Here is a 13,418-nt window from a genome sequence, read left to right on the forward strand (position 1 = left end):
TCTGGCTGCTTCCTAACTCATTCGAAATCTCATTTAGGGGCTGCAGGACCACATCCCAGGTCCAGGACTAAAAGAAGGGGGTGCAGGGTCTGGGCTCCTGGGGGATCAACATGGGAGCGGAGGCTTTGGTGCTGCCTGGAGGTAGGCAATGTCTAGCAGAGGGGCAGTGGGTGGCTTTCAGCCTCTGAGATTGATGAAGGGCATGTATGTGTGTGTGTGTGTGTATGTGTGTGTGACTCCTGGCCACCCCTAATCTAAGGAGAGCTTTATTAATGCAAACACAGAGTGGCTGGTGAGGCAGCAGCATCTCCTGAACTCTGCTACCAAGGGGGAGGGGGTTAGAGCTGCCAACTCCAGAAAGACCTTGATCCCAGTCCCAAAGATGGTTCGCTTTGGGGTCCCCCCCGCCTCCCCACCTGCTATCTCTCCAGATATCGGCAGTGACCACCACCATTAAGTAAGGGGAGAGAGTCAATTAGTGAGAGGATTAATTACGAGGAGGCACGAGCCCCGTTTGTCTTCCTTACCGGGTGTGAGTGTGTTCAGACAGAGGAACACGGGCACGCACCCAAATACACATTGTTGTCACGCCGTCTTAGACGTTTTATTTATTTGTTGGATTCCTGCCCAGAGCGGCTCACACGCTTTTCCACGGGCGCTGTCTCCCACCAAACACGCCGCCTCCTTTTCTCCTGCCTGTGATCCCAGCTGTCACACACCGGACGCCCTCCAGTCTATGATCCACGCCAGGGTGTGTCCTCAGCACCCGCAGGGTCCTGAGCTCCAAGCCTCTCCCTGCTGCCTTTTTGGCTGATGGCTGTCTTTCTGGTTCTCTTTTCCATTTCTTCTCCTCCTTGCATTTCCCCCAGGACGTCTCCTCCTTTCCCAGCTCTCTCAGGTCTCCCTTTTCTGCAGTCCTTCCCTTTTTTCTCTGGGTGTCTGCCCTTATTTGCTGTCCCTGTCTCTCTGCCCTCACACCCCCCCCCCCCATTCTCTCTCTCTCTCTCCCTCCTTCTCCAGCTCACCCTCTCCCTTCCCAGACTATCCGCGGCCCGTCTTTGCTCCGCCAGGGTTGCTGGCTTGCATCTGAGATCACCACGCTCGACCTCGCTCCCCTCTTCGGTGCCCAGGGTGTCTCCAGCCCTCGTGGGAAGCCCGGCGTTGTTTACCCAGCCCGAGCGCACACCGTGAAGGCCCTGCCGGATGCTGCCCTTTCTGGGCCTCAAGGTCCCCTGCCTCCCCACCTCCGTGCCCTCCCCCCCCCAGGCCTTGGAAACATGGCTGGACAAAGTACACAAAGGAGCCGGGTGACAAGCCCCCCCTCAACTTCTCACCTTCGGTAGCGCTCTGCCCTGAGGAATCTCAAACCTCCTAACTTGGGTTTCTTCCCCAGGAAGAAAAGACATAATACCAATCCCCTCTCTTCCTCTGTGGTTCTGGACAGATAGAGGTAAAAACTGTAAAGTGCTGAACGCAACTGGGTCATTTCCAGGAGAAAGTGCTGGGGTAAGATTAAGACGACACGAGGCAGGAGCCAACGAGAGAGGGCAAGGAGAGAGCGAGAGGGGTCAGATCAGTTCCCAGGGACTGAGGCCAGTTTCCAGTGTTGCACATGCGGTGTCCTCACCGAGCCTGTGCGGAGTTTGCATGGCCTCCGGGACCACCAGGGTCCCAGATGTGCCGGGCTCCCTTCTTCCTTCCTCTCTGTGGAAGGTGGTGGCTGGCTGCACCCTCCTGGGGCAGGCTCAGGGCAATTACCCACCTAAAGCCCATGGCGCCCCAGGCACCCCCTTTCGCAGCCTCGCTGCCCATTTCTGGGGGGCAAGGGCTGGACAAGAGTGCCCTAAGAGGGGAGGGAGGCACCCAGGGACGGTGGCCGTTGTTGGGACCTACAGCAGCTGACCCATGCCGGCAGGCTCCCGTCCTTGGGCCTCACGACCCACTCCTCTGGGAATGAGGCAAATTGGGGCTTGGAATCAAAGAGGCAGCTGGAAGAAAGAAGGTGCAAGAGAGGGTGCCTCAGCCCCGTAACTGCAGGCCGGGTGGCAGAAACGTCCCCTACCCTCCACCCCCCCATTCCCGGCTCCCGGCCACGTCCCTCCTCTCAGGCTGATCCTTAAGGCGATTCTCATAAGAGAAACCTGTGATGGAAAAGCCACTTCCTGAACCCTCTGGGACCTGTACCAAAAGTGCCTGGGATTAAGTTCAGAGGATTCTGCGGCCACTGAGGGATACTGGGCGACAAGATTGACCCTCCTGGGACCCGACCCAGAATTTCCACCACCTGGCAGCGGTGCGGTGAGCGTGGCTGTGGGGCTGGGGAAGGTGGAGAGCTTTGAATAGGAAGCGCTTGTGTACTTCCGGGCGCAGGCAGTGAGTGTGGCGGGGAGGGTGGGAAGGCAAGGTTGGTGCTCTTCGCCGAACCGACGGGTTTAAAAGCAGAGCTGAGCCGAGAGACTTCCGAGACGGTCAATTTGGAAAGCTGGGTCGGGTTTCTCTCCATGTCTCTGCGACCAATTACATTTAAAAATAAAAGCTCAGTGGGAATGAAAAAGAAAAAAGAAAAAGCATTAATCTAGTGTGTGGTCGCCTTGGAGGCGTTAAATGTGGACTTAAATTTCTAGAATCAGGAGCCAGGAGGCGCGCCTCGCGTTGCGCTCCCGGACCCCCTGGTAGAGGCCGAGGTTAGTTCCCGAGGACCTGTTTTACTGAGCCATCTGGACGCGGGATGCCCCAGGACCCCAGAGTCCTGCCCCCGCCCTCAACTCGCTTTCAACGCTAGTCCTCGCCACACCCCCCGCCCGCAGGGAGGGACCCTCTTTGCCTCCGGTCAAGGTCCCCGCACCCCCAAACGGGTGCAGCAGCCTCCTCCAGCCTACTCGAAAGGAGGCGGCGGGCCTTGGGTTCCGGATGGGCCGGCAGCCGGGTCCAGCTGTCGCCCCGTAGGTTCCCCGCCGACCGCCCCCCACCCCCGCGGTCCCTCTGCTTTGCATGAGAAGGAGCCCAGCTGGGGCGGGGGCGGGGGCGAGCCACTCGGGACGGGGTCCGCTATAGATTCCAGAAAGGAGCGGTGGGGTTGAGGGCGCTAGCGGCGAGAACCAAGACAGCTGGGGGTGGGGGGGGGGGAGAGCGTGAGGACCGCTCACAGCACTACTCCCTCCCGCGGGCCTCCCCCAGCGCGGCGGGCTGGGGAGGCGCCTCCGGGTCACGGGAGAGGAGGCAAGGACCCCCGTGCCACGCAGCTCTTAGCGCCTCCCCGGGTCCTGGATTACAGGGTACGGGTGGTTCCTGGAAATGCCGGTTCCGCAGGAGGAGCACAAAGCCAAAGTTGGATCCCGCGAAGCGCTCTTCCTGGGTTGGAGAACCGCCTCCCCATCCCCACCTCTGCCCTAAGCCGAGTCCCGGCAGAGACTCGCGGAGGGGGCTAAAGCGAGAGACGTTAGGAGCCTCAACGCCGGCTTCCTGCCAGTGGGGACGCAGAGCCCAGGTGTGTGTGGAGGGGGTGCGAAGAAAGCGAAAGGGGCCTCGCACGCAGAGGTCAAGATACGCGGTGCGCCAAAAAGGCGCACTGCCGGCCTCGGCAACCGCTTCCAATGAAAACGTTACGCGAGCAGCAAGGCTATGGGCTGCCGGTGGGCCTCGGGGTTGCAGGGCAATGCAGGTGGAGCCTTGGAGGAAGGAAAGGAGTGTTGGCAGAGCCCAAGAATCCCAGTGCCACTGAGCGCAAGCCAAATTCGCTGTAGCGGCTTTCCGGTTCGTTCGAAGAGGGTATTCTACACGTAAAGAACTGGACTCTTTGCCTGCCCAGGTTCATTCGAATTGCGTTTCAGGGTGCATTTCCCCCAACCGAGTTCCAGCCCTGTGAGGGATGTCTGAACCCAGCACCGCGAGTGGGGTCCAAAGGCCGTTCCCCAACTACCCACTTAGACTTGCCTGGCTGCCCATCCTTATTCCCTTCCAGGCTATAGGGCCGATGCGCCTTCCTAACGCCCTCTTCCCCCCGCCCAAAACCAAAAACGAAGTGCAAATGCGGGACTGCCACCTTCAGATTTCACTTCGGGAGAAATCCGGGTTAAGCATAGAAACGGTACTCTTGAAACGGAATTTGATGTTTGACTGGTATGGGCCGTGGAACTATAGTGATTCTTGGCGGCTAAGGCACGCAGGACCCGGACCTTACCCCCAGTTCTGGGAAACTCTGCCCCGGTGGGCAGTGATCCCTACTTCATACTCGGAGGAGAATTAGGGAGGTGTAGGCTCCCTAAATCCTGAACCCCCTGAGGCTGATGTCTGGGGAAGCTGGTGCCAGCCGCAGCCTGGAAAGGGGGGAGCGGGGAGGCCGGGCCGCTCTGCTCATTCTCTGCACACCTCAGTCCTCAGCAGCTTCCCTGTGGAGCCCCCAGGAAGTTCCGTTCCCACCGTCGCTAGCCCCCCGCCCCCCCCAGTCGCCGCTATTGCCCCGAGGTTTCCCGCCTAGTCGTTTGTTTTCGTATGTAAAAGGTGTCTCCGGATCACAGTTTTCTCACAACTTCACGCAGGAGCTGCAACTCCTCACCCGAGGCGCTTCCCCACCCACTCCTTTTCCCCCTCCCCCGCGCGGCGCCTCGGGTTTCCCCTCCCCCTCCCTCACCGGGAAACCTCCGGAATCAACTTTCCTAGACTGCGGGAGACAGACACCCAGATCTCCCAGAGACGCGGACCCTGTGGACTTTGGATGGATTGGGGGAGGGGGCACAGAAGGAGGGCTCGGAGGAGGGAGATTCTGCTGCCAAACGCCCTCCCCCCACCACTCCCCCACGACACGCGCTTCCAGGCAAAGCAAACTTCCAGGCTAGAGACGGGAGTGGGGGAAAGTCAGCACCCGCAGAATTGCAAAGCCAAACAGCGCACCAGGGCCGCCGAGACTCCCGAACCCAGCTGCACCCCAACCTTCAACGACGCTGAGTCTTGGGTTACTCCAACCGTCCTGCAGAACTCTGCTCTCCGCCTGTGCCTACTGCCGCGCTTTCTCAGTCTCTCCCACGGTAACCGACGCCTTACCGGAGCAGGAGGGGACCCGGGCACCTCGCTGCCTGCCATCCGCACGGTGCCCGGCCACGGCTGCCGCCGCCACTGATCCTCTAAACGCGGTCTCCCGGCACTCTCCCCAGCCTGGGGATGCAGAATGGTTTACAGAGGGACCGCGAGCCGCTGATTGGTCACAGGCTGCCGTGACGTCGGCGGGCGCTGCATTAAGGCGAGGGGGCTTCCAGAGCTCAGCCAACAGCCAGGAGCAGTGACCGAGCCGCCGGAGCTGGGGAGAGACGCGCCGGGGCGGCGGATTGGGCCAGGAGACCCGGGACAAGAGGGACGCTTGTCCGGGGACAGCCAACAACGAACCGCGGCCCGGGCGGCGACAGCGGCGGCCCTTGCCAAGCTGTTCCAGCCGCACAGAACTGTAGCCGCTGCACCAGGACTTTTTTTTTTTTTTTAAATCTCTTCAAGCTACTCCCCCTCCCCCCGACTCCTCCCGCTGCCTAAGGGAAAAAAAAAAAAAAAAAAAAGGAAGGAAGGAAAGAGGCTAGAAAGGAAAACCAGATTTGCCACCACAACGAAAAAAGAGGGGGAAAGGAAAAGAAAAGAAAGTCGAGAGACTGTTGGGGTTGCACGCACGCAACCGGACCGTGGGCCGAGCGATGTGGGGCTGCGCGCCCAAGCGGCCGCGAGTTGCGACTGGAGCCACGATGCACGGCCAGGCGCGGTGAGGAGCCAGACGGTACCCCCTCCCCGAAGGAGTCCAGGCGCAGGGAGGGCTGTCCCGAGGAGACGGAGGCCGCCAGGCGGGCCACCGGCGGAGGTGACGGGGCTGGGGAGGCGGGGAGCGAGCGCGCGCACCTGGTTGCGTCCGCCCGGAGCTGTCCCTCTCCGTTCTCGATTGACACAAACACTTTTCGAAAAGGGGGAAAACCTAAGCAAAGACAACAATCAACGAGGAGACCTTCCTCCCGTCCTCCCTTCCTTCCCCTCCCTACCCCCTCGGCCTGCCCCCGCCCCTTCCCCCAGGCCCACCGCGGGCGCCCAGCGCGTCCCGACCCGCTGCGCGATGCCGGCAGTTTAGGATCCAAAGCTTCTCTACTCGTTTTGTTGTTTTCTTTTATAAAAAGAGGCGGGGAAATTCCGGTGGCGGGCAGCCCGGCACGCACACAGCCGCCCTCAAACCCCGACAAAAGCAGATGCACTTTGACTTCTGACAGCTCTACCTCAAGCCCAAGAGAACTCAGTGGCGCTTTCCCTGGAACCTGAGCTCGCCGCGTCGTCCTCTTCCTTCTCCGTCTCCGTTTTATTTATTTATTTCTGTTCCCGCTGCCGTTCTCGGTGACCTTCACTCCTCCGCGGGCTTCGGGCAGAAGAGTCGCTTTCTCGCCCGCCTGAGACTCTTTTCCTCGCGCCAGGAGCTGCGGTGGCGCTGCTGTGCCCCGGGGGCTCTGGGACTGCCGGACTGCACACTCCACCGAGGTGCCCTCCGACCCCACCCCCACCAGCCTCCTCCCTTTGATTTTCTGGTGCGGGTTTCTGCTTGTACCAAGTATATCTCCCCTTTTTGGAGGGGCTGGGGAGTTCCTGCCGGACGTCTTGGAGGGTCATCCTCTTGGCTCTACCTACTCTTCTCTCTCCGGGTCTCACCCAACCAAACCAAAGACCATGGTGCACTGTGCCGGCTGCAAAAGGCCCATCCTGGACCGCTTCCTCTTGAACGTGCTGGACAGGGCCTGGCACGTCAAGTGCGTCCAGTGCTGTGAATGTAAATGCAACCTGACAGAGAAGTGCTTCTCCCGGGAAGGCAAGCTCTACTGCAAGAACGACTTCTTCCGGTGAGTACTTGCCTTGTGGGCCTCTGCTGCCCCTTCCCCCTGGGTCCTTCCCAGCCAGCTTCGGATCAGAGGTCAGCGTGGCCGTGGCTGCTGCCTTAGGAGCTGCCTTTGGAGAGGACAGCCAAGTCCTGGGGCGACCACCTCTACGCCAGCTGGCGCGCCGGGCATCCAGGCCGCGGCCTGCTTTTGCGTCCTGGAAATTGTGGGTCCGAGCTTGGCTACACATGCCCAGGAAGAAAGAGTCTGAGCCCATCTCTGAGCCAGAAACCCCTCCAAGCCTGGAAGGAGGTACCTCAGGCCTCAGCCCCTGCCTTTCCCCCTTGCCAAGCTCTTCCAGCAAGTGCATTTTCTGGGCCTCCCGGGTGTGCTGGTCCTCCAGGCTGAGCTTAGCAGCCTGGGCTAGCTCCATGCCACAGCCTTCTCTCTCCTAGAGAAGTCTTGGCGGGAAACCACCGAGCCTTTTTGCAAGGAATATCCGGGTCTCCTGCTGTGGTCGTGGCAGGAAAGAGTTCAGCCCTGGTGCCTCCCCTGCACACCCCCAGGGTCTTTCCGAAGCCCAGATGGGCCTCCCAGGGCCAGCCTGGGCACACTGCTGTACAGTAGCCTGTGAAGCGCCAGAAGCTGCAGCCTCTGCGAAGACCTTTCCCAGATGCCCGGGTTAGCAGGAGGTTCAGCCTCCGCTCAATGCTGACCTCAGCTGTGAGCGCACAGGCTCCACTCGGAGCCCTCCCAGGCACTCACTGCCTCGGTCAACCACCTCCTTTCGAAACCCCAGGAAAAGGCCAAGACCCGGCTCCCCACAGTGAGGAGACTTCTCCCACCAATTCTCCTCCATTTAGCATTTTAATTGTATCCTCTTAAGCTCACAGTCTTGCTACAAAATCCCCACAAACACACAAGTCAGCACAGAACTGGGGCAAATTTGAATTGAAATTCCCTTGTGCAGGCTTGAAATCTCCCAGTTTAGTGGGCTGACCTGGTCTCTGCTTTTCTGAGTTTGTGGTAACAGATCAAACTGGAGGATGGAGTAGGGGTTCAAAGCTAGCCGGCCGGGTGACTTTGCTGGGACGGGCTGTCCCCAAGACCTCCCCCGATGCAGCGCTCTGGTTAGAGCAGACCTTGGAGCAAAGCTCTGCGGGTTGCTATTTCGGAGAGGAAGCGCAAGCTGAGCCTCTGGGCCTCCTCACTGTGCTGGGATCTCCCGCTCCTGGAGGGAGCTGAGCTGGGGAGCAGTGAATGGTGCCGGCTGCCAGTGGGCCCCAGAGGCCTGGCTCCCTCAAAGCAAGGCCGGATACCTGGAGTTCCCACTTGCGCCACCCTGCCCAGTTTGGGGCTAGAACGTGCCGGCGACCAGCCACCCAAGCCACCCGCTGCCATTTGGCCTCATCGAGGCTGTTTACTGGTGCCTGCACCAGACCTCGCCAACCCCAAGCCTGTGCGTGAGTTCTTTTTCGATGAAAGAGGGGCAATATACAGAAAAGCGGCGCTTGGGACACATTTGCATGGAGGTCTAATTTTGTTCTTTGAATCTAATCGGAAAATAGGTACCTCTTTCCCCTTTCCTGTGGCCGTCTTGCCGCCTTCTTCTGCAATGCTTTTTGTTTCCCCCTCTGGGACAAGGGAGGGCACGAGGCTAGCGGTGGCGGCAGCCACCTTACCTCTATGATTCTAACCTTGTGTATCTCCTCCCTGACTTTTCACTGGTGCCCTGCTCTCTCTCCTGCCTGCTTGTCTGCTTAATCGGCATTCTGCTTCTCTTTCTTTTTGGCTCTCTCTCTCTCTCCCCCTCTCTCTTTCTCCTTCTCTCTCTCTCTTTTTCTCCTCCCCCCCTTCTTATTCTTCTTCCTCTATTTTCTACTATCGTCTTTCTCTATTTCCTTTCTCCCGGCCTCCGGCTTCCCTTGGCCCTCACTAACCCGCCCCCCTGCAGGTGTTTCGGTACCAAATGCGCTGGCTGCGCGCAGGGCATCTCCCCCAGCGACCTGGTGCGGAGAGCGCGAAGCAAAGTGTTTCACCTGAACTGCTTCACCTGCATGATGTGCAACAAGCAGCTCTCCACCGGCGAGGAGCTTTATATCATCGATGAAAACAAGTTCGTCTGCAAAGAGGATTACCTAAGCAACAGCAGCGTCGCCAAAGAGAATAGCCTCCACTCGGGTGAGGCTCTAATTCCCATAAGGCGTGGGCGGGTCCTGGGGGAGGAAGCCCTGCCGAAGCTGCTGCTCACCTGTCCCTTCCCTGTCTCCAGCCACCACGGGCAGTGACCCCAGTTTGTCTCCGGACTCCCAAGACCCGTCGCAGGACGACGCCAAGGACTCAGAGAGCGCCAACGTGTCGGACAAGGAAGGCGGCAGCAATGAGAACGACGACCAGAACCTGGGGGCCAAGCGGAGGGGGCCGCGCACCACCATCAAAGCCAAGCAGCTGGAGACGTTGAAGGCCGCCTTCGCCGCTACACCCAAGCCCACGCGCCACATCCGGGAGCAGCTGGCTCAAGAGACCGGCCTCAATATGCGTGTCATCCAGGTCAGGGCCCAAGCGCGGCACTCAGTTCCCTGGAAGCCCACATGGCTACTCTGTGCAGGCACCGAGGCCGAGTGGGGGGGAGCGGGCCGTTTTGAGGGAGGACAGAGAGTCCCAGGAGGCTGGCGGAGGGGGAGGGAAGAAGCCCAGACCCACCGCTCCCCGGCTTGACCTCAGAAGCGCCGCCAGATGTGTAGAGCATCTGGAAATCCCTAGACCTCCTCCTTTTTCCGGTTCAACGCAGGTAATAGTGGTGGCGGAGGGGGAGGGATGGGGAGCAAAAGGCTGGAGGAGGGGACCCTGTCGGACACTGACAGGAGAGTTGGGACTTATTTTCCTGGGCTACCACCCCTGTTCAGGAACAGCCAAGAGGTCGCTGGGCATCCTGGGGCGTTAATCCGTTCTGCTGGCTTCTGAACGTCGGCGTTCCCCCTCCGCGTCCCCATCTCCAACGTTGTGCGTCTCTTGCCCCAGTTAAACAAGCCCCAGAGCAGAGACTGCTACGTAGAGAGGCGGGCTGTCCTGGCTTGAAGGGAAGGTGGACGGGGTCGAAGTCAGCTCTGCCTGGGCATGTCCCCAGGGGGGAAGGAGACGGGAAGTGGCCACCTGGGCATCTGCACCCCTCCACTGTGAGGACTTGAGATTGTGTGTGGTGGTTCTTGAGCCCAAGGTTAGGGTGCAGAGCCTGGAAGCTCTACAAGGGTGTGGGTGGATGTGCCCAGAGGCTGTGTGCATGGGCTGTGTGCCCAGGGGCCCTCTGCCTCTGCGGTCTTGTGAGCAGGTGAACCGGCAGGTTGCATGTCGGTGTCACTGCCAGTCAGAGGCTACGGATAAGTATGCTTGGCACTGGGAGATTGTGCGTGGGTGTGAAAGGGAGATTGTGGGTTTTGGTGTCACATCTTTGGGAGACTGAGTGTCAAGAGGACGCTGTTTGGTTCTCTGTCACTATCATGCTCAGGAGGGGGCAGCCAGGGGCCGTGAAAGGGAAACTGTGTGTCTGACATTATTTGGGGAGGTTGAGCGTCTCTGTGTACAGGCCTGGAGAAGCTTATAACTGTCGATGTGACTGTTAGAAACTACTCAACTGCCTCACGTTGGGCTGGGCGGCTTGCCCAGTTTCCCCTGTCGTGAATCCTGTTCACCATTGGCTCAAGGGCCACCTCGCGCGGTCCTACTCAGAGACACCCCACCACCACCACCACCACACACACACAAACGACACGCACACACTGCCCGGAATCTGCGAGAGTTAGGCGGTGGAAGGGTGAGGGGTCTGGCCCCGCATCCGAAGTCGGAGGTGGGGTCTCCTGGGCCTTACACCCTCAACCTCCCCGCGGCGTATTTGCTTCAGGTGTGGTTCCAGAACCGACGCTCCAAGGAAAGGAGGATGAAACAGCTGAGCGCCCTGGGCGCCCGACGCCACGCCTTCTTCCGCAGTCCGCGCCGGATGCGGCCGCTCGTGGATCGCCTGGAGCCGGGCGAGCTCATCCCCAACGGGCCCTTCTCCTTCTACGGAGGTGGGTGCGCTGCCCAGGGGCAGGGCGCGGGCAGGCCCGGGGTTGGCTTCGTTGGAAGCGGGTGGCAGCTCGGAGGCGCTTCTGGCTTTCGAAGAGAAGTGGAGAGGGGGGAAGGGGTGGGTGAAGGCTGGGGAGTAAATCAAGGGGAGGTAGTGAGACAGGACCGAATTCCCGACCCCGAGTGAGGCGGGTGGGCTGCAGGGAGCCTCCTCCGTTCTTTGCCCGGCATGAGAGCCCCGCAAATGGCGAGGTCCCTGCGTGGCCCTCCGCAGCCGGCCCGCGGGCGCGCCTTCCCGCCCCGTCACCCGCCCCACCTAAGGCCTCGCCCTGACAGCCTCCTCCCCGCCGCTCCGCAGATTACCAGAGCGAGTATTACGGGCCCGGAGGCAACTACGACTTCTTCCCGCAAGGTCCCCCGTCCTCGCAGGCTCAGACCCCAGTGGACCTGCCCTTTGTGCCGTCATCCGGGCCTTCCGGGACACCCCTGGGTGGCCTGGAGCACCCGCTGCCCGGCCACCACCCGTCGAGCGAGGCGCAGCGGTTCACCGACATCCTGGCGCATCCTCCCGGGGACTCGCCCAGCCCGGAGCCCAGCCTGCCCGGGCCTCTGCACTCAATGTCCGCCGAGGTCTTCGGACCCAGCCCGCCCTTCTCGTCGCTGTCGGTCAACGGCGGGGCGAGCTACGGGAACCACCTGTCTCACCCCCCCGAAATGAACGAGGCGGCCGTGTGGTAGCGGGGGTCGCACGAGGTCCGCGGAGTTCGTGGTTGTACAGAAATGAACCTTTATTTAAGAAAAATAGGAAAAAGAAAAGAAAAAAAAAACTTAAAGCAAGTCATCCCGCCCCCCTCAACTTCCTCCAGCCTCGAGGACCATTTTCCGTCTGGGGAGACCGGATGGGAAAGGGGGACACGAAATAGGATCCAAACCTGCCTGGAAGAAGGACTGGGATCCCTGCGCTGGCTGGCAAGGTGCAGAACTGGGGCTCCCGAAGGGAAATGGAGACCGCTCCCCACCTCCCACCTGGACCCGGATCCCCGGACAGACACCGCGGGCGTGAGCGCGAGGCCGGCGGGCGGCAAGAAAACAACCAGGGCAGCCGCGGGAGCGGCCAGCCGGCCGGTGGTGACGCCGGGAACCGTGGGGAGGGAGGCTGCGCTTGTAGCCGCTGGAGGGAGGTGATGCGACCGGGGGCGCTCCGGGCCAACCAGGAGGGTCCTGGATCTGGGAAGTCTGTTAGTTGTTGTCTCAGAGTTCAGCAACAGCGACAACAAACTCTTATAGCTTCAGAAACGCCGACCTGCTGTGCATCAGGTGGGACTATATATATATATTTTTTGTCTATCTGGGTTTTTTGGTTTTTTTGTTTTTGCCAAAATTGCAAAATTCTAAATGTAAAGCCCTCAGTATCAACTCTTCTACCTTCACAAGGCTCTACACACACAGATACACACAGACACCCACTCACACACACACACACAGACACAAACGATAAGACGGTCTCTAGCCAGACCTCTCAGTAAAATGACTTGAACATCAGCTGTACAAGAAAAGTATTCTACCTTCACACACACAAAATTTTTTTAAAAAGACTATTGAACTAAAAACAGTCAACTGTTTACGTATAATGTTAAATTCAGGAGTTCAGTGTTTTACTAATATAACCTGTTTTGAAACCTCTTGTTCAAAACAAAATGTTTTGAGCAATCAACCAAAATTGTTCATTTTCTTTTCCTGTAGATGTTCTGACAGATTTGCAGGGCTCACAGCTCACTGTGCTAGTATGTAAAAAGGTGTTGTTTACACAAGGCAAAGAGAAAACATGATATTCAGAAATTTGCCAAATAGAATAATTATAGCACAAATACTGTAAAGGTGCCTGGCACCACAACCTGAGAACGTGTTAAAAAAAAAAAAAAGTGTTACAAGGTTAAAAAAAAAAAACATCTTTGCTAATTTTTAGTCCTGTTGAACATTCATGGAATTGTTAATATGACTTATATAGACCCACACAGGTTTTATTTTTGTGTCTTTAAAATAAAAGTCCAAAATATTTAAATTTTATGGTCAAATATGCAGTCAACAGCTGCTACTTTTTTCTTTATATATTAAATTTCTCATATGTCTTTTATTGTTCTGATAACCTAAGCTTGTGTGACCTCCAGTGCATATTAGACCATTCACTGTATGAAAGAAAACATGTTGAATAAATTTGTGAGTTTTTAATAAAAATAGAAAATCTGATGTTTAGATAATTGGTGTGTTATTTGATGTTTTAACAGCTGGAATAGAGAGGTGTGATAGGGAGTCTGCTGACCTTTCGGAAGCCAGGAGGCAGGACTGGGGGTTTTGGTTTTATCTTGGCTGTGGTCAAAGCCAGCCAAGATTTTCTCCATGCCTTCCCGCTGTTATGAACTACAGATTTGCATTTTATGGATTTAACTGATACAGTTGAAGAGGTGTTTGCTGATCAGTTAATACAGAATTTGAAATAGAAATCAAATCCATGGCTAAAAAGGAGTAGTC

The 13,418-nt window shown here is 58.1% G+C and overlaps 1 protein-coding gene across 1 annotated transcript; it reads left to right on the forward strand.

Annotated features, from left to right (window-relative positions):
• Positions 1-5,549: 5,549 nt before the first annotated feature.
• On the forward strand, positions 5,550-13,142 carry LHX1 (LIM homeobox 1). The gene is made up of 5 exons (XM_047758879.1): positions 5,550-6,851; positions 8,782-9,008; positions 9,100-9,377; positions 10,726-10,891; positions 11,248-13,142. The coding sequence occupies exons 1-5, from the start codon at positions 6,682-6,684 to the stop codon at positions 11,625-11,627; spliced, it is 1,221 nt and encodes a 406-aa protein (XP_047614835.1). The 5' UTR covers positions 5,550-6,681; the 3' UTR covers positions 11,628-13,142.
• Positions 13,143-13,418: the final 276 nt, after the last annotated feature.

This window comes from Phacochoerus africanus, chromosome 14, assembly GCF_016906955.1.
Source record: "Phacochoerus africanus isolate WHEZ1 chromosome 14, ROS_Pafr_v1, whole genome shotgun sequence".
In the NCBI taxonomy this organism is placed as follows: domain Eukaryota; kingdom Metazoa; phylum Chordata; class Mammalia; order Artiodactyla; family Suidae; genus Phacochoerus; species Phacochoerus africanus.

What these genes read in the sequence shown, in the direction of transcription:
- LHX1 (XM_047758879.1), top strand. Translation starts at nt 6,682, where the DNA reads ATGGTGCACTGTGCCGGCTGCAAAAGGCCCATCCTGGACCGCTTCCTC. An exon ending in TCAATATGCGTGTCATCCAG is followed by an intron (nt 9,378 to 10,725) that starts GTCAGGGCCCAA and finishes TATTTGCTTCAG; the next exon opens with GTGTGGTTCCAGAACCGACG. An exon ending in GCCCTTCTCCTTCTACGGAG is followed by an intron (nt 10,892 to 11,247) that starts GTGGGTGCGCTG and finishes GCCGCTCCGCAG; the next exon opens with ATTACCAGAGCGAGTATTAC.